We start from the raw sequence: 23090 nt of genomic DNA on the forward strand, positions 1-23090 counted from the left end.
GAGTAGAGTGCGCGCCAGGTGGCACACTGGGCTTGCAGATGGATCCTGCAAAAACCTGCAAGCGTGCAGGTGGGCGAGTGTCAAGGCAATTTGTCTCCCTTGCGACTCCGCCCCTTTTCCCGCCTCCAAGGGGCGGGGCAGTAAAGCGCGGGAAAGCTCAACTGGAACAGTAATGCCAGCTCGTGTCGGGGGCGGGGAAAAAAGAGCTCTCTTAAATGGGAAATAGACCTGGGCTCCCACCTTCTCTCGCGTAAGAAGCCTATCAGCATACTACCTTAAGCTCTCCTTGGTTGTGGCCCAGGCCACGCCAGCACTTCCCAACGTCACCTCCCCCACTTCCGGTCGCAGCGTGTCCCAGGTCTCAGGTCTCGATGGTTCCGGTTTCTTTTACACTCTGACTCCCAAAGTCTGTCCGGCTCTCCCGCAGAGGGAGGGGCTATGCGTGGTGCATACGCCTAGAGGCAGGCGGACGCCAGAACCGCATCCAACCGGATTTTAAAGCAATTTAGACTGCGAGGAACGTGAGGCAATGGTCACCCCGATGACGTAATGTTTGGGGGTGGCACCCCATTTTGTGACCCCAGCACCGCATCCTTGCGTTCGCGGCTTAGCCTGAGGAAACGGCACGAACACTTAAAACACCCAGGTTCCACACGGAACCTACAATGTTCCCCTAGACGCGCCGCCATACAGCTAGAGTTCCTAAGTTTGCATTCGTGAAGCACAGTGTCCAGCTTCGAGCGACCAATGGAGAGGGGACGGCCACGCTTCTGAGCTAGTCACCCCTCGCAACCCAAAGTGGAAACTAAGGCTGGCTTCTTGCTAAGCGACAGCGGCGGCGGCCAATGGATTTCGGGCTGCGAAGACGGGGCAGGTGGACTTCGGGATAGCCAATGGGAAGAGGCTTCTCCACAGGGCCCAGGCCCCCCGTCCAATCGCAGTGAGAAGACTATGAGGGGCCAGTTCCGAGCGGGGTATGGAGGGCCAACCCCGTACGGGGCTGGGTGGGGCTCACAGTTGAGTGACGGGTCCATTAGCCAATGGCGAGTATGAAAGCGGGCAGCCCGGACTAGGAGCGCGGAGGGAGCTGAGGGAGAGGGGAGGCCGAAGCGGAGAGAAGCAGGAAGTAGCGGCGGCCGCGGGGAGGGCGGCGGCGGCGGCAGCGGCGGTGGCGGCTGGAACCAGAGGGGAGGCCGTAGGGTCTCAGCCCGCAGTAGGATCGGAACAAGTAAGCATGCTCGCGGCAAATACCCGCCCCTGGCTCCGCCTCCCGGGGGGGCGGGTAAATACCCCTGCCCCTCCCCCACTTGGTCAACTACCCCCTTCTCCGTGCCGCCGCCCCCCGGGGCGGCTGCTTGCCTAGCGGGGTCGCCGCCTTCTTCTTCGAGGACCACCAGTGAAAACTCCGGTTTCCTGGAAGCACTGCCCCTAGCCCGGTAATGTGGGAGGGGGTTCCTGGACCCCTAAGTCCTGGCGCTCCTAGACTAAGAGGCAGTCGGAGTGCGGCCGGGGGGACTCGAGGCTGCGGGATGTCGCGACCTAAAATGGTGTCCGTGCCGGGCGATGGGGGCGGGGGAATTGGGCCCAGCCGTAGAGGAGCCTGCATCCCGACCGGGTGCTGGTCAGTGTCCGAGCCCAGGCAGGACTCAAGCTAGCGCCTTGAGCCTTGGTGCGCGCCTTGCAGTCACTCGGGTCTGGAGCGAGCCTCTGGGGGTCGGAGCCGGGACAAGCTGCGCGGGGCGCAGAGATGAAGGGGACCAGGTTCAAGTCGGGACTGACCTGGCTGCAGATCTTAGAATCACGCAGGGACCGCCCCCTCTTGTGTCTCCACTCCCCTCGCGCCACTCCCCACTGCCGGGGAGTCCTGGCCCCCTGTGTGCCTCGCCGCAGATCGTAAGGGCCCGGCCTCGCCGAGGCCCTGCCTTGAGTTCTTAGCCAGTGAAAGTGAAAGAAGCACCACTCGCCTCAGTTTACCCTTCAGTTTTTTAACGTACTTCTCGTCCCCTACCCGAAACCCCGGACTTACTTTCCGCGCCAGTCCCTGGCAGATGGCAGGGACTTAAATGCCGCCTGCTGCCCAGCTTGGCCGCAGCCTAATCGCCCCCAGCCGTGCTCTGGCCCCTTCGTTTTGCTCTTCACTGTAGGCCTTGGGCAAAGGGCAGTGGAGCCCCCACCCGACCCGTGTCTGTTCATCCTCTTCTTGTTAAGCCCCTTTTTGCTTTTGGAGAACAGAGAAGGAAAGTGGGTAGGGAGATGGCAGCTCCAGAGGCCTGGCGGCTGAGTGGAGGATCTTCATTGGCCTTAAGCCTCTGTGCTTGGCCCACTGTCTGCTCCAGGTGGCTATCGGATGACCTCCAAGTCACTTGCACGCCAGAGGGAGGTGGTTGGGAGAGGTAGGTTCGCAGGTGTTTTCTTAGTCCCCATTGGTTTGCACTCCACGATCCACCCTACTGGGAGCTTGAGTGGGAAGGTTGCCCAGGTCTCCCGACCTGGGAGAGCCAAATTGAAGGGGGACCTAGCGATTCATCTGGGTTAAAACTAAGGGCTTTGTTCAAACCCAGAATGTGCAGTATTAAGTAGAGGGGTAATGTACAAGGAGGACTACCCTTTCTTCCTCTAGTTGGTACCCTTGCCCCCCACCCCCACCTTGGTCCGTGCAATGCCAGCCGCCACCTGCTGGGACTATCTCCAGTTACAGTCTGAAGGCTGGAAAGAGGTGAGAGAATTGGCCCTGGGAAATGGCATGCATCCTGGGCAGGGAATGTGTAAAGGGGAGCGAATTTGTCCCTTCTTTGTTGAGTCTTCCTAGATACAGAATCACTTAGGGTTAAGAACAGATAGAAGATAGAACGTGGGTCTCCTACAGTTCCTGGGCTGGCCTCCTTGTTGCTTTAGTGACACATAAGTCTTTTGGGACTACCCCCTCCCCCAATCCTCCCTGGGCCAGGTTAAGGTTGGGGGAGACTTCTAGGCTACTGTTACCCAAGAAGGTGGAATTTGAGTTAGAGGGTAGACAGGGTGAAGAGCGTAGGGCAGAAATGACAGTGGGAAATAGGCGCTTTCCCCCAGTGTGGCAGCTATGTTGATCAGCTTGTACCCTGGAGTCTTAACCCTGAGAGAGCAGGGTAGAGGAGGGAGGAGGGAAGACACTCTAGGGAAGGTGAGCAAGCAGCAGGTGTTTGTGACAGGAGAGGACTCAGCTGGGGCCCTTGTGACTATGCCCCTCTTCCACCTCTTTCTGTGTCTTATTCTTTCTACCTTGAATCAGTTTCTCCTTGCTGACAATGCTAGGGCTCTGGGTGACTGGAGGAGCTCCAGATCTTTCGCATACAGCTTTAACTGACCTCTGACTCTTAGCTCTGTCTGACCCTAGCCCTAGGTGGTCAGTACATACTCCTTCCCAGTACAGCCAGCTCTTGCTTGATCTCACTTGTCCTAATTTCCCCCCACCCCCCGCATTAGTAAATTGCATATTCTGGATTTGACACTCAACACGTATGATTGTATGTTTGAAGAAGAACTTTGATACATGTTTTACTTGTCCACTCTTTGAAACAGCAAAAGTAAGGCAGTGCAGTAACTTGGTTGAACAGCAGGGATAAAGCTAAAGGCAGAGCAATTTAAGTTTTAGCCATAATCACTGCTCCTATGTGTAAATGGCCTTTAAGATCTCTATGAACCCCCTCCTTTCATATTTCATGAATAATATTGATCCTAATGTCTGCCGTCCTCTGTGGTACTCCTGTTGGTTAATTGGTTCTGTTCGAGGCACAGGAACAGTTTATCTGGTTTCAGTGGAGATGATCTCTGAGAACCTTCAACTTCTCTTACTTTCCTTTGTATTTCTAAGAATCTCTTTCTAGTTTTCTCTGGACGTTGATTCTGGCAGTCCCTAGTGTTTTCCCACTAACCTGATTTTAGGGTTTGGCACACTGGTACCTCAAGCAGCTCTCTAGGATTCACAGTGTGGTGGAGATGTACAAGTCAGTGGGGTACATACAGAGTGCTGAGAAGGGGAGGCTCAGGGTCTAGATAACGGGGATCCCAGTTTCTCCTCACTCTTACTGTTTTCATTAGGTCTGGGACCTGTCACTATGGGGGACATGAAGACCCCTGATTTTGATGACCTCCTTGCTGCTTTTGACATCCCTGATATTGATGCAAATGAAGCCATTCACTCTGAGCCAGAAGAAAATGAGGGACCAGGAGGCCAAGGGAAGCCAGAATGCAGTGTAGGAGGTGATTCTAAAGACAGAGAAGCAGCAGCAGCAGCTGCTGGGAATGACCCTGAGAGTCCAGCTGAGGCCTCTGACCATGGCCTTCCACAACCCCTGGATACTTCTACAGTCAGTGTCATTGTCAAGAACACAGTGTGTCCAGAGCAGTCTGAGACCTTGACTGGGAATTCAGGAGAGGAAGAGAGTAAGGCTGGGGCTGTAACTAAGGAAGGACCTGTGGGGTCTTGTCTGATGAGAAATGGATTTGGGGGTTCTGAGCCATCCCTCTTAGAAACTCCCCATTCTTCAGCACCTGCCAGTGGGGATGCCTGGAAAGAAAAAGCTGTGGAAGGCAAAACATGCCTGGACCTCTTTGCTCATTTCGGGTCTGAACCAGGAGACCACTCAGCTCCCCTACCTCCTGAACCTTCCCTACCTCGGGATGGTGACATGGGTCCACCTCCTTTTTCCACTCCTTTTGAACTGGCCCCAGAAAATGGCTCAACCCTGCTGCCTCCTACTTCTCTCTTGCCTCAAGGGGCCTTGAAACAGGAAAGCTGCAGCCCTCTTCATTCCCAGGGCCTAAACCAGAGAAGCTCAGGCTCTAGCCCTGAGGCAGCAGGCATCCCTGCCAGTGTCTCACCCCCGCAGGTGGCTGGGGTGTCCTTCAAGCAATCTCCGGGACACCAGAGCCCTCCTGCTTCCCCTGTAAAGGCACCCAGCTGTAAACCCCTGAAGGAAGAAGATGAGGGAACAGTGGACAAGTCTCCCCCAAGAAGTCCCCAGAGTCCCTCTAGTGGAGCTGAGGCTGCAGATGAGGACAGCAATGATTCTCCTACCTCCTCCAGCTCTTCTAGGCCCCTCAAGGTGCGGATCAAGACTATTAAAACATCCTGTGGGAATATCACAAGAACTGTAACCCGGGTTCCCTCAGAACCTGATCCTCCTGCCCCTTTGGCTGAGGGGGCCTTCCTGGCTGAGGCTAGCTTCCTGAAATTGTCCCCTGTAACTCCAACCCCCGAGGGTCCAAAGGTGGTGAGTGTCCAATTGGGTGATGGCACAAGGCTGAAAGGGACAGTGTTGCCTGTGGCTACCATCCAGAATGCTAGCACTGCCATGCTCATGGCAGCTAGTGTTGCCCGAAAAGCTGTGGTTCTACCAGGGGGCAATGCCACCAGCCCTAAGACTATGACTAAGAGTGTGTTAGGTCTGGTGCCCCAAACTCTGCCCAAGGCTGAAGTTCGGACAGGGTTTAGCCTTGGGGGGCAGAAGGTAAATGGTGCCTCAGTGGTGATGGTACAGCCTTCTAAGTCTGCTACTGGGCCAGGCACAGCAGGAGGCTCGGTGATCTCTCGAACCCAGTCTAGTCTGGTAGAGGCCTTCAACAAGATCCTCAACAGCAAGAACCTGCTGCCTGCTTATAGACCAAACCTGAGTCCACCAGCTGAGGCTGGTCTGGCCCTGCCTCCAACAGGCTACCGCTGCCTTGAGTGTGGAGATGCCTTCTCACTGGAGAAGAGCCTGGCACGGCACTATGATCGCAGAAGCATGCGTATAGAGGTCACCTGTAACCACTGTGCCCGTCGCCTGGTTTTCTTCAACAAGTGTAGCCTACTCCTGCATGCCCGTGAGCACAAGGACAAGGGGCTTGTCATGCAGTGCTCACATTTGGTCATGAGGCCTGTAGCCCTTGACCAGATGGTAGGGCAGCCAGACATTACACCCTTGCTGCCTGTGGCTGTCCCACCTGTTCCTGGACCTCTGGCCTTGCCTGTTTTGGGCAAGGGAGAGGGGGTTGTCACTTCCTCTACCATCACTACAGTTGCCACTGAAGCTCCTGTGCTGCCACTCCCAACAGAGCCCCCTGCTCCCCCTACTGCCTCTGTTTACACGTGCTTTCGCTGTCTGGAGTGCAAGGAGCAGTGCCGCGACAAGGCTGGCATGGCAGCCCACTTCCAGCAGCTGGGCCCTCCTGCGCTTGGGTCTACCAGCAATGTGAGTTGTTTCTTATTTCCCTTCTCTGGGGGAAGGGACAGCCAGATGCTGTGGAGGTAAAAATCCAGGAAGGTACTGGGAGCTTGCTTAAACAAAGTAATAGGATATAGGGCACCCCTCGTCAATGAACCTTGTTTAATCTCTTGACAGGTGTGTCCATCCTGCCCCATGATGCTCCCCAATCGCTGCAGCTTCAGTGCCCACCAGCGCACACATAAGAACCGACCCCCCCACGTCTGTCCTGAGTGTGGGGGCAACTTCCTACAAGCTAATTTTCAGACCCATCTTCGAGAGGCTTGTCTGCATTTTTCTCGCCGTGTAGGATACAGGTGCCTGATACTCAATTCCTCACTAGAACTTTAGGATCTGTTTGTTAGCAGTAACCTTTTTAGATGGCTTCTCAAGGAGAACCATCATTTTTCCTTTTGTGTTGAATACGCCCTGCCATCAAGTCCTGTATTGTGGGAGCAGTGGAGAGCAGGGTCCCTGGTGGAATTGCAGCTCTGCCTTCTCAGACCTCTCTTTGGGACTGAGGCTCCTTCCTTTCTCTGCCTTGCTCATGCTCCTTTGTTGATTTCCTTCTGAAGAACAAGAGTGGTGGTGGAGATGCCCCCACCTCACTGTAGTACCCCCCCCCCACTTCCTCTCCAAGGTGCCCCAGCTGTGCAGTGGTGTTTGGGGGTGTGAACTCCATCAAGTCCCACATACAGGCATCACACTGCGAAGTTTTCCACAAGTGCCCCATCTGCCCCATGGCCTTCAAGTCTGCACCCAGCGCCCATGCCCACCTCTACTCCCAGCATCCAAGCTTCCTCACCCAGCAAGCCAAGTGAGCCCTGGGGAGGGAGCATGGTGGTGAGGTGGGCTGGTGAAGAGGTGGTGGGATGGTGGACTGGAGGGTTGGGTGCAGGGAAGGGCTCTGTATTGCTCATGTTTATACTGGCCCTTCTGCCCCCCACAGGCTGATCTATAAGTGTGCCATGTGTGATACAGTCTTCACTCACAAACCCCTCCTCTCCTCACACTTCGACCAGCACTTACTGCCTCAGCGTGTCAGTGTCTTTAAGTGCCCGTCTTGTCCTCTGCTTTTTGCCCAAAAAAGAACCATGCTGGAGCATCTCAAGGTACAGGAGGAGCAAAGGCTAGGGAATGGATACTGAGCTAGTTGTGCTGACCTGCACTAGGGTCCTAGAACCCTGGCAGTGGGGATAAGGGGTGAAATGAGGACTTTGCCAAAGCCAGGCTCTCCTCCATGTAGCCATCTTCCTTGTCTTACAGAACACTCATCAGTCTGGACGTGTAGGGGAAGAGGCAGCTGGGAAAGGGGCTGGGGCTGCCCTTTTGACCCCCAAGACTGAGCCTGAGGAGCTGGCTGTATCTCAGGCAGAGGCAGCCCCTGCTACTGAGGAATCTTCCTCATCTTCTGAAGAAGAGCTGCCTAGCTCCCCTGAGCCTCCCCGCCCAACCAAAAGACCCCGACGAGAACTGGGAAACAAAGACATTAAAGGTGGGGGTGGGGGACCTGGAGGCTGGACTTGTGGCCTTTGTCACTCGTGGTGTCCTGAGCGTGATGAATATGTGACTCACATGAAGAAGGAGCACGGCAAGGTGAACTGGGTTTCACCTGGGAATGTGGGGCTGGAGGGTTGCCTTGGGGTTGACCCGAGTGACTGAAAATTCCCACCCTTTGCTTTCTAGTCAGTGAAAAAGTTCCCCTGTCGCCTGTGCGAGCGCTCCTTCTGCTCTGCCCCAAGCCTGAGGCGCCATGTCAGGGTCAACCATGAGGGAATCAAGCGAGTGTATCCGTGCAGGTAACCTTTACTCATTCCCTCCCAGAGAGTACCTGGCCACCTGTCTCTTGCTTGAGGGATCTGAAGATTGAGGCCACCTTCTGCTGTGGCAGCCTTCCTTCTCTCAAGAGCTATGGGTCTTGTTTGCCTATGCCTCTGGAGCCATCTCACCCACTTTACCTCTGCTAGGTATTGTACAGAGGGAAAGCGTACCTTCAGTAGTCGCCTGATCCTGGAGAAGCATGTCCAGGTCCGCCATGGCTTGCCTCTTGGGACCCAGTCTTCTGGCCGAGGAGGCTCCCTGGGTCGAGGCTCTGGTGGCAGAGCCCAGGTAAGAAAAGGCCTTCCTTATGTCATGGGATTGAGAAACTAGTGAGACTTTGGTCTCAGGAAACCAGGGTGATGGTGAGGCCCGGTTTCTTCCACTTTTCTCCAGGGGCCAGGACGGAAACGCCGCCAGTCTTCTGACTCATGCAGTGAGGAGCCTGACAGTACAACACCACCAGCCAAGTCCCTGAGGGGTGGCCCTGGGTCAGGAGGCCACGGTCCTCTGCGCTATAGAAGCAGTGGTTCAGCAGAACAGAGCCTTGTGGGGTTGAGGGTGGATGGTGGCACTCAGCAGTGCCTTGACTGTGGCTTGTGCTTTGCTTCCCCCGGCTCCTTGAGCCGCCACCGGTTCATTAGCCACAAGAAGAGACGGGCTGGGGGTAAAGCCAGTGTCCTGGGGCTGGGGGATGGGGAAGAGGAGGCTCCTCCATTACGCTCTGACCCAGAGGGTGGAGACTCACCGTTACCTGCTTCTGGAGGCCCTTTGACTTGTAAGGTCTGTGGCAAGAGCTGTGATAGTCCTCTCAACCTCAAGACCCATTTCCGCACACATGGCATGGCATTCATCAGGGCCCGGCAGGGAGGCAGTGGAGACAACTAGGTTCCAGCCTCAAAATGACCGGGCCTCTTCCCTGGGACTTGGGTTTCACTGCTGCTGTCACCTCCCTGGACTGGGAGTTTAACATTTACTTCTTTCTCCATCTCTGAGGGAAAGGCTTTTGAGGATTCTAGTGACTTGCACCCCCCCTCCCTCTTGGGTTTGGCCCCTAGGTCCTACTTAAGTGGGTCCTCCTTTCTTCTTTTCTGAATCCAACACTAATGCTCCTGCTGCAGACCCCCAGTAACTATGTGGGAGGATGGGACCTTGGCAAGCCTGCTAGACAAGCACAGGGATGGACTGAAGGATGTACAGGGTCTAGCTTCTACCCCTCTACTAGATTTCTTCAGGCACAGAGCAGTATTCTTTCTCTGGGCTGGGTTCTGCCCTAGTATCCCCTCCTCCAACACTCATTGGCACTAACACCCCACCCCAATCCCTGCAGTGCCTTCCATTTGTCTTTTTCCCCCAGAAATTTAGGGGTGGGGGGGGTTGGTGGGGATGAGTACTGTCAAATAGGGTCCAGGGAGAGGAGAGGACAGGCTCTCAGGAATCCTTTATTCTTGTAGTAGTAATACTAACAGTGGGAGAAACAGGAGGGAGAAAACCAGACCATTAAAACTGCTTGTGGTTTAATCCCCATTCAGGCTTTTCTTTTTCTGTGAGTTGGATAATGTGTACTGATAGGAGGGGGGGAGTCAGAACCGGGGAAGCCCTTCTCAGGGAAGAGGCAGTATTGACAAAGACAGATGGAAAAAGCAATCTTCCTTCATCTTGTGTATGCTGGACTTAACCCTTTTCAAGCACTCCCACTCCCAGAAGCAACAAGACACAGATGGCTAACTAAGGACTTTATTTCAAACAAAAATTAAAAAAAAAAAACAAAAACAAAAAAACCGAGAGCTAATTCCCTGGGTGTGAGGAAAGGATCAGGGTAAAGAGTTCCCTATGGCTAAGCCAATGCCCTCAGTACATTAGAGGGATTGTGTCAGTTCCCCTCCTCACCCCCATGATGGGGACCCACCTCTCAGGAATGTGGGCCCAGGGGTCAGCTCCCAGGAGGGGACGGAGTTGGGCAGCAGCATGGCCAAACATAGGATTAAGTCCTAAGTACCAAGAACCCACTCCTCCCATCTTGCTGGGACCCAGGGAAAATAAAAGATGGTTTGTAGAAAACCTCTGAGACCCCCTGAGGGGAAGAAGGCTCCAGTCCTCCTCATGTTCATCACCTCTGTTCTCTGGAGAGCAGTGAGTCCTGGGATCTGTCAGGGGGTAATACTGACACAGCAAGTCTGGACCCCATGGTTGGCTCTCCTACCCTCTGGCAAGCTCTCATGGTTACCACATGATCCTTTGTATTTCTTGCCTTCCATTTCCCTTGGGTAGGTAGGTGGGGTTTTGTGATTTGGGTTTTCTTAGGCAAGGGTCCTAAGGAGGATGCCTTCAATCCCACCACTTCTAGTCCTGAAAATGGTGTCACATGATGCCATTGGTGAGGTACTGGAAGCCATCGTAGAGTTTGGTGGTGATGGACCTCATGCTGCCATCCACCATCTGCTCCACCAGCAGCTGCAGCTGCTCCTCAGTCATGCTCATGTGGAACCTCTCTTTGAGGTTGCGAATGGTGCTGGAGCCGTGGAAGCAAGGAAGCTGAGAACCTGGAGGGAAGCAGTGCAAATTAAGGGTCACAGACAATTAGGAAGGCAGGCCAGTAGTTAGTGTCACAGGGAGAAGAGCTGGAGTACCCCTTCCCTCCCCACCACCAGGATCCCTGATGGTATAGAGCAATTCTGCTTGTGCCAAGAAAAGCAGTCAGGAAGCCTTGTTTTCAGTCCATCCTCATCCCATACTCCTTAGTTCCTCTGTAGGTGGGAGTATATGGGCAGGATAGGGAAAGGCAAGCCCACAACTTCCCCAGTAAGCATTGGAGAGATGTCTTAGGGCCCAGAGGGAAGGCTGGGAAGAGGCTCTGGGAATGGGCCCTGCACTTATCTGGTTGCAGGCCTCTGCCTATGCTAGGTCTGACACTCACAGATGACCTGGGCCACCGTCACCACGGGGCCAGACAGAGATGCTCCTGAGCAACGACGGCAACCTGTGGGGTAGGGGCAAGGATGGGGAGGAGGAGACTGGCAGCTTAGGTAGGGTAAACATCTGGAGTCTGGGGTGGGGGAATAAGAGGGGCCCAGAGGAACTGGAAAAGGAAGGAGTCCTGTGCAAAAAACCGGGACCAAGGAAGTGGCAAAGTGAAAGGAAAAAGAGGCAGGAAAGAGCTGAACAGGATAGGTTAGTAGGGATGGTGGTGGCTGAAGTCAGGGCAGTCAGGCCAAGGATAATGGGAGAGAAGTGGGTAGAAGTAGCAGAGAAGGAAGAAGACTGAGAGATACAGTTGAATGGGAGAATGGAAAAACCAGGAGGCTGAAAGTGGCTCGGTTTTACTGTGAGGGAACCTAAGAGCTTTCTGCTGTTCCTTTTCTCCTGCCCCACCTCCAAAACCAGTTCTACCAGGGTAAAGAATGTTCCAAAGGGGAAATGGAGACCCTCTGAGAAATGTTCCCCCACCTAAGTCTTGAGGTGGAGTCAACTTCCTAAAAGTTCTAAGTTGCAGGCAGCCCAACCTGAGGCCCCCAGGCCAGGCCCCCCACCCCCGAGCCACACCTTGCTGCATGATCTCCACAATCTGGACCACCTTGTCCATGTGCTTTCGAGCAGCAATCAGCCCCTGCAGCATGAGCATCTTGTAGTAGTTGAACATATCACCGTTCAGGCCACCCATTACCTGGAAGCAAGGAGAGTGTGTGCACAGAGGAATTCTGGTGGGTCCTTTTCCTGTGGGCCTCTCAGAACTTCCTTCTCTTAAGGCAATCATGTTAAACCTCACTATCACTATCTTCACATTTTTTTTTCTTTCATAAGAAAGCTCCCAAGAAATCCTGCCTCATCCTGACTTACTGCCATTTCTGTTCTGTTCCTAATTTGGGGGAGTCCATCAGCTCCTCTCAGAGGAAGAACACAGTGACCCTTGGAAGCACCTCTCTTTTTTGACTCACATCCACAAATTCTGTGGTCAGCTTAAAGGCTGATGTCTCGAAGCCCAGGTTTCGGGGTGAGCTGGAAAGGATGAAGCCAAAGTCGATGTGGATGATGTGACCTTCTGCGTCTAGAAGGATGTTCCCATTGTGCCTGAGGAAGAGGCAACAGTAAGTCTTGCTTAGGTTGGATCTCAAGCTGCAACACTGGCCTCACCATACAGGACAGGGGAGGCCTCAGCCATGTTTCCTGTTGCTTACAAGTCTGGGTCAATTTCCTAGGACCTAAAACTAGTAACAAAAGGAAGTTAGAAAACTATGAAGAAAGACTGGGGTATGAAATTCAGTTATTACCAGCTTAATAAAAACAGTTTTTTTTTTAAAAGATTTATTTAGTTTATGTATGAGTACACTTGGATCCCATTACAGATGGTTGTGAGCCACCATGTGGGTGGTGAGAATCGAACTCAGGACCTCTGGAAGAGCAGTCAGTGCTCTTAACCGCTGAGCCATCTCTCCAGCCCTAAAAATAGTTTTAAGATTATCAAAAGGCTGAGGATGGTAGAGTGCTTGCCTGTAATGCCTTTTCCTGGCTTTGTTCCTAACACCACATAAACAGTGTGAATGATGGCACATGCCTAACTCCAGCACCTGGGAGGCAGAGGCTGCAAGATCCTAAGTTGAAGATCACTCTCAAACACAGAAGCCAGACTAACACATGCTAATTTCTCCCAAATTCTACTTCTAGTACTCAGACTTGACTCTAACTTAAGTAGTAAGTACACAGGTAAGAAGAAAAGGTCTCTGAGGCTCCAGCAGTTAGCTTTCTGAATGAGGGAAGGCCCTCATTCAGAATCAGTTTGAAACAGGGTCTCACTGCAGCCTCAGATGGTCTAATACTCACTGTATAGTACCAAATTGGCCTTAAACTCGGTCATCTGCCTCTGCTTCCTGAGTGCTGGGATTATTTTCATTCTTAACCAGTCCATGGCACCAAGGTCCCATCAGTAGAGAGCAACAATTAGTTTACTACTTTATGTCCATGTATGTGGGTACACACAGGTATACTTGTGTGTGAAGGCCAGAGGTCAATGTAAGGCATTGTTCCTGGTAAGAGGTTTTTTTTTTTTTTTTTTTTTTTTTTGAGATAGGGCCCTGCCTGGCTGGTCTGTACTCAGTAACCTCAAAAGTCTCAGAGATCCACCTGCATCTGTCTCCTCAGTATTAGAATCCCTAGAGCAGTTTGCACAGGAAATCCTTTGGTTTCTGGGATTAAAGTGTGCCACCATACACCAGGGGTTTTTATGTGGGTTCTGGTGATTGAACTCAGATACTCATGATTTTATGGTAATAACTTTATGGACTGAAGTTATTCCTCAGGCTCTCCTCTCCCCTAAAGATATGTTGTACTGTAGTCCAGGCTGGCCTGGAATATACTGTTGGCCCAAGTCTGCCTTAGTCTCCCAAGTGCTAAGATCATATGAATCATCATGTGTGCTGAAAAACCTTTACGTATAAAACAGTGTAGGGGCAAATGCCTTACATTAAAAAAAGCCTTAGGAGTGGTATACTACAGGCCAGCTGTAAGGAAGAGGAAGAGTTAGAGGACTATATCTCAGGTCTTTGTAATTCCCACATTAATGTCAGCAGGAAGAACAATTAGCATGCTAAGCATGTGAGGCCTGGCCTATTCAGCATGACCAGTCTTTTTACTATCAATAGAAGCCTTGTTAGGCCAAGCACTCATGCCCCAGCTGAAGGCCACCTCTGAGTTGGTCAGACTGGCTGAAAGAGGAGGGGTAGAGAGAGAGCAAGACCCACCTGAGTTGTGGGAAAGCACCAACAGTGTAACAGCACCCACACCATCTAGACAGCCAGAACAATTCTAGATGTCTAGACCCAGAGAGAACAAGTGACTCCACCCCTACCCACAATGTTCCAAAGCCAGTGATAGGCAGTTTCTCTCATTCTTGTTAACTACCTGGCCAGGCCTAGCTTCTACCTAGAAAGCTGCCTTGAGACTCCTTTTGACATGGAGGGTTTTGTTTTGTTTTTAATTGTCCTAATTTACTGTTTTCTGATTTGTCTTGACAGTGACTTTTGGATAAATTAAAAAATATATATTTATATTTCATCTTTTAAAACTCAGAACATAACAAATTCCACTTACTGGAAATTCATACTATTAGAAATCCCTGAAGTACATTTAATAAAAAGAGGTAAGTCTCTTGGTTGCACAGTGGACATGCTCTTTTCAGTTCCCCCAAATGATAGTTGTGTCAAATTTCGCTTCAGACTTCTATTAAGATCTTATTGCTGTCTCGAAAAACAAAACAAACAAACAAAAAAGATCTTATTGCCAGGATACCACCAGAGTGAATATTTTCCAGAAATGAGTGAGTGAAGAACTGAGTCTTAACATTGGATTGGTCCGAGTGATAATACATAAAAATTACTTTGGCCTAAATGTGTCCTACCTTTGTTGAACAAACTTTTCCTTGATCGGCAGAGAGCCCACAACAGTGCACAGCCAAAAAGCTGGTACCTCTTTGTAGCCTCAGCTATGGATGAAAAAAACTTATATGCCCAAACTATGTTTGCTGAGTTTTTGTTATTGATATGTTTAAAATATTTTTATTTTTGAGACAGTCTCATGTACTCCCAAGCTGTCCTGGAACATACAAGGATGACCTTGAACTTCCAGTCTGTGCCAGGTACTGGAGACTGAACCCTGGGCTTTGTGCATTCTAGGTGAACTCCCTACCAACCGAGCTATATACTAAGTCCTTCCCATACCACCCCCTCCCCCTTTTTTTGTTTTTTTTTTTTTTTGGTTTTTCGAGACAGGGTTTCTCTGTGTATCCCTGGCTGTCCTGGAACTCACTCTGTAGACCAGGCTGGCCTCAAATTTAGAAATCCATCTGCCTCTGCCTCCCAAGTGCTGGGATTAAAGGCCTGCGTACCCACTGCCCAGCCTTACCACCCTTTTTAAAAGCAGTTTTGGGGAGATGGCTCAACAGTAAAGCGCATTGGCTGTTCTTCCATAGAACTAAGGTTTGATTCCCAGCACCCACATGGCAGCTCACTTGTAACTCCAGTTCCAGACACTCTTTTGGCCTTTGTGGGAATGAGGTGAATGAGGTGTGCACATGGTGTATCAGGCAAAACACTCATAAAATAAAAATGCAGTAAGAAAGATGCTCTGGGAAATTCTACTAAAGAAAAAAATTTGAATGATTTACTCTTCTGGGCCTGTTTTAGCAGACTTGTATTAATATTAAAATCACCTGATGGGGCTGGAGAGGTGGCTCAGTGGTTAAGAGCACTGACTGCTCTTCTAAGAGAACCCAGGTTCAATTTCCAGCACCCATAGGGCAGCTCACAACTTTAACTCCAGTTCCAGGGAACCTGAGATCCTCACACAGACAAACATGCAGGCATAGCACCAAAGCACATAAAAAATAAAAATCACTAGATCAATGACAGTGCACACTCAAGTATATTCTACATGTATGCCTAATTTGTATTATTGCTACTGTAATGATAGGCAACAGTTTTGGCCACACAGGTCATACTCCTCTATTTCAGTCTTACAGGACAGTTTTGAGGATGACTGATTTTTTGCTTTGCTTTGGGTAATCATGTTGAGTATGTGATTTTTTAATATCAAGTTGGAGCCTAGACCTAGATGATCAACACCAACGACTTAATTTGTGGCCACCTTCTTATGAGATGGTTCTCAGTTGTCTTTTTTGTCTTTCTTTCTTTTTCTTTTTTTTGAGATAGGATCTCATGTGGTCCAGCCCTCAAATTCCCCACATAGCTAGGATGATCTTGAACTTCCTGCAGCTAACTCCCAGTGTGAGAACTACCGGTCATCATGCCTGGTTTATGCAGTAATGGATCAAATCCAGAGGACTGTGCATGCTAAGCAAAGCACTCTTCAAACTTAAGCTACATCACCAACTCTACACTATTTTATAAGTTATTAGGAATAGTTTATCAGGAGCTGAGGAATGGTTCAGTGGTTACAAGCACTGGCTGTTGTTCTAGAGGACCTGGGTTCAATTTCCAGCATCCACACAGTGGCTAACCACTATCTGTAACTCTACTCCGAAGGGATCTGATGTTCTCTGGCTCTGTTGGGTACCCTATGCTGGTTGTGCATAGACATACATGCTGGTAAAACATTCATACATTAAAAAAAAAAAAAAAAAAGAATAAAGAAAAAAAAAGATATACAGGTCTCTGCCCTGCCAAAGGAACAGACTTTCATCTTCCAAACATTTTCTTTTTGGTAGTTTTACTTTTACCTTTACATATCAACTTCAGAACTGAAATTCCTGAGGTCTAACTTGCACCAGCTTTTCTGCTCCCCACTTACTGAATCCTGGAGCTGAGCCCTGGGATGTTTTTAGGCCCTGGGTTCAAAATCCTGAAGCTCAGGGACAGTCTAAAACGTGCAGTCAAGATCCGTATGAGTACACTCTCCCTCAGCTCTCACATAGAGCCCTTGCTCATGGCCTTGTAGCCCAGCAGGAAGGAAGGACCGTAGGCTCCCAAAGCTACACTGACCCTTATCTTCCTCTTGAGGGAGCACTCCCCTAACAGAGTTTTCACTTGATGTAGTGTATCCGTGGTATATAGTCACTAAATAGATGCTAGATTCTGAGAAGCTGCTCAACTGATTAATGTTACTGGGCTGCCATGTCACTGGGAGCCCTGGAAACATAGGCCATCAAATTTGTTTCTTTAAGTGTTGGTGTGTATGTGTGCATGTGAGTGCAAATGGCACACATATGGCACATGCCATAGTGTACATGTGGAGGTCAGATGACAACTCTATGGAGTTGGTTCCAGGGATTAAGCAATACCTTTTACCCACTGAACCATCTTGCCAGGCCCCAGCCACTGAATGTTCAGAGAAAGGTGCAACCAAAAGATGCACTCAGGCCACAGACCCCAAACCACACGCCTGTAGATACTTTTAGATGGCAGAACATAGGTGGAGCCATTATTAATATACAAAATGCTTCACCTATGTGAGGTTAGGCCTCTGAAAAATCATGTGATATAGAAAGAAACATCAATCTAGGCAAAACAAAAGATACTTTAAAATTGTGCAAATTAGGGACAAGAGAGATGGCTCAGTAGTTAAGAGCATGGGCTGCTCCTTCAGAGGATGTTGAGTTCCTTTCCAGCATCCACATGGAGGCTTACAACTGCCTGTAACACCAATCCTAGAGCATCCAATGCCCTTTCTAGCCTCCACTGGTAATAGGTATGCACACATATGTGCAGGAAAAATACACACACACACACACACAAATGCGCACTCGCTGGGAAATCATGGAGGATAAAGGAGAGTGCATGACTGGGAATTTCAAGCTTATCTCCACAAAATCCCTCATCCATTTCCTATTTTGCTTTTGGTCACTGACACTATGTACCAGGCTATGTTATCTCTTGCTTTTTAGTTAAGGACCCAGTCACACCAACCCTCATCCTCAGCATGATATGGCATCTACATAGACCAGAACACATCACTCCTGTCCTACAAAATAAAATTCTCCCTGAGTGTGGTGGCACAGGCCTTTAATCCCAACACTCAGGAGGCAGAAGCAGGAAGAACTCTTGAGTTCAAAACCACCCTGATCTACACATATCAAGTTCCAGGACAGCCAGGGTCACATAGAAAGACCCTGTCTCAAAAACCAAAACCCCCCAGACTCTTCAGCCTCGAGTTCTCTGATGTCACTGCCTGCTATCCACGTTTTGATCCTAATGGAACATTTCCTCATCCTTCCCACAACTGCATCTGTCCTCGGTCTCCTTTATCCTTTCTGCCCTACTCAAATGTTCACCCTATAAATACTCAGTTTCCTTTCCCACTTCCTCCAGCACTTGTCAGTTTTCCTCTTTGGCTTAATGTCATACAAACAAATCTTCCCTAAAAATATGTTGTTTCACCAACTAAAACTTGTATGTGAAGGGATAGAGAAGAGCCCTCTGAAAGATTAGGATCAAGGGCACAAGTCACTTACCTGTCCTTGACTTGCAATAGGTAGCAGACCAAGCAGTAGCCAGCACAACTTTGTACAAAATTGCGCTGGGCACTGAGGAATGCCTCAGTGGTATAACTGCCATGTTCCTGTAGGAAGTAATCGAGCAAGGAGAGCTGTGACTGTTTCTTCACCTGGTGGATGGACACAGCGTTGACTACTGGTTCAATCATGCCACTGTCAGCTGAAATCACAAGAATCTTGTATGGCTTGATCCAGAGAGGCACTCGTTCCTGTTCCCAAATGGACTGTGAAGAGACACAAAGGTATTGAGAGTGGCTCATCTTTCTCCAAACAAGAGAATAAATTTTCTTCTCAACTTTTCTCCCTTGGTGTCTTGGATTGAAGGACATTAAATAAGTAAGACTTACTGACCTACTAAGAACCAGGAAGTTTTCTGTTTGAGAAAGGGACTCATGTAAGCTAACCTTGAATTCCTGAGCCCTGTCTCCACATGTTCTAAGACTATAGGTGTACACAACCACTAACAACAGAACCAGGAAGTTTAAAAGGAAGTTCAAGGCCTGGCAAAGGGAAGGAACTACACACAGAGATAGGAAAAAGGTAGAAGAGTAAATCTATCACCTAAGTAGGGAGATTAGAAGCTATTAATATAAGTTTGAATAATAAAAAGATGGGATTTTAGGGGCAAAGAAAGCTACTTTAGAAAATGAAATTACTATTGGATGTGTGGCATAAGGCTGTATTCTCAGCAGTTGGAAGGTAGAGGTAGGAGGATCACGAGTTTGAAGTCAACCTTGATTACAGCAGAGTCAGAAGTCAGCCTGAGTTACATGAGACCCTGCCTTAAAAACAAAACAAAATGAAAGTACTTAAGCCATATATTACATACTGCTTATAATCCTAGCACTTGGGAAACTGAGGCAGGAGTAATGGGGTGACACAAGAATAGTAGTGACATTGGCTAAGAGTGGAGAGGATACAAGCAAGTTCCATTTGGCTACAAGTGAGAGCCTTTCTAAAAACAAACAAAACCAAAATCAAGAGAAAGTTAGTTCAAGCTACTTCTACCCTTCAAAAAACCCTACAAATATTATAGAGAATTGGACTGAACAGGTGAAGCCTCTTGGAGATCACCAACCCAGATGATCAACATCTCAACACCAGGTACAGTGTTGTACATCTGTAATTCTAGTACTCAAGCTCATGCATGAATTCACTGTCATGAATTCAAGGCCAGCCTGGACTACTTAGTGAGTTCTAGGTAAACCTGAACTACAGTGACTCTGTCTCAAAAAAGACAAAGCAAGGGCTGGAGAGATGGTTTAGGTGCTAAAAGCACCTCCTGCTTTTGCAGGGATTTGGGTTCAGTTCCTAGCTCCAGTGTGGCTTCTTACAACTACCTCCAGTTCCCTGTTCTGGCCTCCATGGACACTGTACACATATGCTATGTAGACAAGCAATGCCAGGAAAACAGTCATACACATAAATGAAAATAAATATTTTTCTAAAATACAAAACAAAACCCAAATACTTGAGTACAGTGTAAATCCGTCCATCCCAGATCATTTGGGAGGTTCTGATTTAAAGGACAAATCCAAAACGTGTTAGTACATGCACATCATCCTAGCTTTGGGAGGTGAAGGCCGGGGGATCAAGGTTACAAGGTTTACAAGTCCATCTTTGACTATAACTGAGTTCAAGGCCAGCCTGAATTACAAGATCCTATCTGAAATCACACCCTTTAATTAAAAAAAAAAAGAAAAGAAAAGAAAAGAAAAGTGTGGCCCTCTGACATTCAGTGATCTGAACAGGGCAGATGCAGTTCCAGAAAGAACCAACAGAGGCTGCCATGGAGCTGTTCATTATGTGGCTGGCTGTGCTTCTCTGGAGAAAGGCCAACCAGTTTCAGTTTAATCTTCCCATTCAGACCTGGGTAAGAAGCAGGTGCCCAGCTGGGCAGTGGTGGCGCACGCCTTTAATCCCAGCACTTGGGAGGCAGAGACAGGCAGATTTCTGAGTTTGAGGCCAGCCTGGTCTACAGAGTGAGTTCCAGGACAGCCAGGGCTACATACAGAAACCCTGTCTCGAAAAACAAAATCAAAAAACAAACAAACAAACAAACAAAAAAAAAAAAAAAAAAAAGAAGAAGCAGGTGCCCAGCAGAGCTCCCTGGAGTTACACCGAGAGCCTTTCCTTTCAATGCCCCTTTTCCTGTGTGTTTCGTTTCCTTTCTTTGCTGTGCTGAATTCTCTTCCATTTCTTTACCTGCAGTTGTTTCAACACCTGGAAGGCCAGCAGCTCCTGGCGAAGGTCATCTCCACACTTGACAATGACTGAAAGGAGTCGCCAATTGGGAAGATGGCCATACGGAGAACCTTCTCTGATCCTCCTGTGAAGAAAGAAGTCACAGGATGATGCCAGGGTAAGGACCACAGAGGAAGCCTGATGGAGTGTTTGGAGGTAGAAGGGCAATGGAGGAGGTGAGCACCTGATGATGCCTTGGAATATGAAGTGGTACTGAGACTACTCTTTACCCTCTACCCTCCTCACCGCACTTTCTCCTGCCAGGGCTCTTTGAGGGCGACTGCAGAAGGGTCTTCAGGGTCTCGTTTGAAGGCTGTGGGAGTGTGAGCCAGCTGTTCTGAAAGGCGCCGTCTAGCAGGAAGAAAATACACAATTTACCTTGAAGAGTTATCTCAGAGCTGCATGCATGCTTTGCCCACTTTCCCTTGCCACAGTTCCTAGATTCCTGGCAGATTCCTGGTGCTGGGAAGCCAGAGAATTAAGCATCATCAGCAGTTCCATTTTGCTAACCTGGTAGTTGTGATTATGTTAGAATGCAGAGAGCCTGGTTTTCCTCATTCCTCTATCCCAATATTGATTCAGAAAAGGTATGACTCCAGAATCTGCATGTATAACAAGATTTCCTCTCTGCCTTCAAAGAGAAGGATTCCACTTGGGGGTCTCACTTTGATTATTGGCTTTGGGTTTCTTTTTTGTGGTGCTGGGAACTGAACCCATGGTCTTTCACATGCTAGTCAAGTGCAGCTTGGAGAAGTGAAGCTCAAATGCCCTCTGGGGCACTTTCTTCTTTTTGGAATTTTCTTAAAATGTCATTTCTTTTTGTAGTAGCTCAAGCAATGTTTCGGCTGCACCTTCAGGGCCTCAAATACAGAACAAGGACAAAGTAAGGAGATAAAAGAGAGAGACACAAGGCTGACAGCTGGTGACCAGGCACAGGACAAAGAGAGGTAGAGTGAAGAAGATGAAGATGAAGGATGCTGTGATTGGCCATACCGGATGTCCCCTGCCGCAATGAATACAGGCTCCTTGCTCTCCTGGCTGGTGATGCTGTCCACCGAGAACTGGGAGATGTTGTCACAGCTGTTGGTGTGTACTTCAGGGAGCTGGGAAGAGCAGGTCAGAAGTGCTAAACACAGATCTCCCTCTTGCCCTCTGCTTACTTGCCACTAACTACCTATGGCACAGTGGCCTACCACTCCACTCCAGCCTTCTCCCAAAGCCACCAGGGTTCTACATCACTATGGCTTTGAGTCATGGATCCCACAGCATCGTCCTGAAAGTGTGAACTATTCCAGTAGAATTCATGGGAATGCAGAGGAAGTGCAGAGTCTCAGTTCTCACCATCAGCCCAAATTACAACTACTGGGAATGAAATCTAGAAGCTGAATTTTTGTAAACTTTCTAGGATACACCCAACACTCTCTAAAAACGGTCTCAAATTCCTGCTTTCCCAGCTTCCACTTAAATTCTGGGACTATAGGTGAACCACCACATTCAGATGTATTTCGTCAGGCTAAATCTCCACCTAATCTCCTCACTTTTAAGTATAAAATATTCTGCCGGGCCCCAAGAAGTCTCTGTCCTCCCTTTTACGAAGTACTCTCAATTCTGCCTGCCATCTAATGAACAGTGACGTGTGTATCTTCATTTTTCTTCTTAAATGTCCACGTGTAACTTCCACTAGACTGTAAAAAACATAGAGCTCTGTCTTTTTCACTAAACACTATCACATAAAATCCTGCTCTGCTTTCCTTCCGTTTCTTCCCACAGCTAACAGGGCTGAGCGAGCGCCTGCTTGTCAGGTCTGTGCGGCCTCTTTAGCTCACTCGTCACTGCCCCTGCATCTCACTGCTCCTCACCTCCCACTGTACATCCAGCGCACACTAGTTTCTTTTCATTCCTATCATGGTCATGTTCTGTTCTCTCTTCTTTGGTCTGAATGCTCTCTGTTCTGCTAATTCCAACCATGCTTCAAGCCTCAGCTGAAAGATTACTTCTCCAGGAAATCTTTTGATTCCCATGCAGAGTCTGGAGTAAGCATTCTCTCCACCTTTGGGCACTTCCAGAATGTCTCATGCTCCCCATTACAGCGCAGATCACACCAGACTACAACTGTCAGCTATCTGGTCTGATTCTGTTAGCACATACGCTCTTGCAGGTGTAAGTCAAGCCTTTAGTCAAGTCTTTAGCATATAGTACTCATAATCCTTCTGCTTCAACCTTTTGGGTGAGATTATAGCTGTGAGTCACTACACCCAGCTATAGCTATTTCTTTCTTTTTTAAATATTTATTTTATGTATATGAGTGTTTGCCTGTGTGTCTAATGTATGTGCAGTATCCAAAGAGGCCAGAAGAGGGCACCAGGTCCCCCTGAAACTGGAGTTACTGACAGCTGTGAGCCACTGCAAAGGTGGGAAAACTGGGAAAGGAATCCAGTTCTCTGTAAGAGCAGCCAGCCAATGCTTTTAACCCTGAGTCATGTCTCCAGCCCATTGTATATCTGACTGAATGCATGCATGGCCTGTCAGTCTCTACTGTCCTCAATCAACTTTATATAGCTGGTGTTTCTTACATTTTTATTAATTTCTCCTTAGGTCTAGATGTTCCTCCTTACATTCAACCTGCAACTCCTGCTGTAACAGAACAAGCTTGAACCTATTCCAACCAGCTATTCAGAGCATTCCCTTCTCATACCCCGTACTATGTACAGTATTCATATGGATATGTGCCTCACTCTGCTAACAGGTGTGTTATTTCACATGTATCAAAAGCTCCTAGAAAACAGTGCTGTGCCTCTAAGATT

General features: G+C 49.1%; 2 protein-coding genes across 14 annotated transcripts in view; one reads left to right on the plus strand and one right to left on the minus strand.

Moving 5' to 3' along the window:
- The first annotated feature begins 1095 nt into the window (after positions 1-1095).
- On the plus strand, positions 1096-23086 carry Znf687 (zinc finger protein 687). Of its 5 annotated transcripts, none has more exons than XM_028789620.1 (15): positions 1138-1228; positions 2621-2716; positions 4078-6212; positions 6363-6541; positions 6865-7041; positions 7174-7336; positions 7491-7820; positions 7911-8023; positions 8192-8333; positions 8439-12127; positions 14051-14175; positions 18114-18284; positions 20254-20404; positions 21112-21402; positions 22882-23086. In XM_028789620.1, exons 3-10 carry the CDS (start codon positions 4095-4097, stop codon positions 8928-8930), a joined length of 3714 nt encoding a protein of 1237 aa, XP_028645453.1. In that variant the 5' UTR covers positions 1138-1228; positions 2621-2716; positions 4078-4094; the 3' UTR covers positions 8931-12127; positions 14051-14175; positions 18114-18284; positions 20254-20404; positions 21112-21402; positions 22882-23086. The 5 variants fall into 5 exon arrangements, with proteins under 5 accessions (XP_028645452.1, XP_028645453.1, XP_028645449.1 ...); XM_028789616.1 differs by lacking the exon at positions 1138-1228 and adding an exon at positions 1288-1436; XM_028789621.1 differs by lacking the exon at positions 1138-1228 and adding an exon at positions 1288-1436 and having other exon boundaries at positions 21115-21402.
- The window catches only part of Pi4kb (phosphatidylinositol 4-kinase beta), a 33324-nt gene continuing 19997 nt past the window's right edge, over positions 9764-23090 (minus strand). For 4 of the 9 annotated variants that reach the window (XM_028789629.1, XM_028789628.1, XM_028789626.1 and 1 more), the window contains 7 exons: positions 21280-21389; positions 20533-20637; positions 20248-20371; positions 18001-18266; positions 11978-12110; positions 11586-11706; positions 9764-10585 (listed from right to left, as the gene is read on the minus strand). In XM_028789629.1, the coding sequence (XP_028645462.1) occupies positions 10404-10585; positions 11586-11706; positions 11978-12110; positions 18001-18266; positions 20248-20371; positions 20533-20637; positions 21280-21389 (1041 nt within the window). In that variant the 3' untranslated portion in view covers positions 9764-10403. Of the gene's footprint in view, positions 11707-11977; positions 12111-13071; positions 14273-18000; positions 18267-20247; positions 20372-20532; positions 20638-21279; positions 21390-23090 lie in introns of those variants that run through there. The other 5 variants (XM_028789625.1, XM_028789624.1, XM_028789622.1 and 2 more) reach the window with 2 other exon arrangements.

This window comes from Grammomys surdaster, unplaced genomic scaffold (assembly GCF_004785775.1).
Source record: "Grammomys surdaster isolate TR1022 unplaced genomic scaffold, NIH_TR_1.0 125849, whole genome shotgun sequence".
NCBI lineage: Eukaryota > Metazoa > Chordata > Mammalia > Rodentia > Muridae > Grammomys > Grammomys surdaster.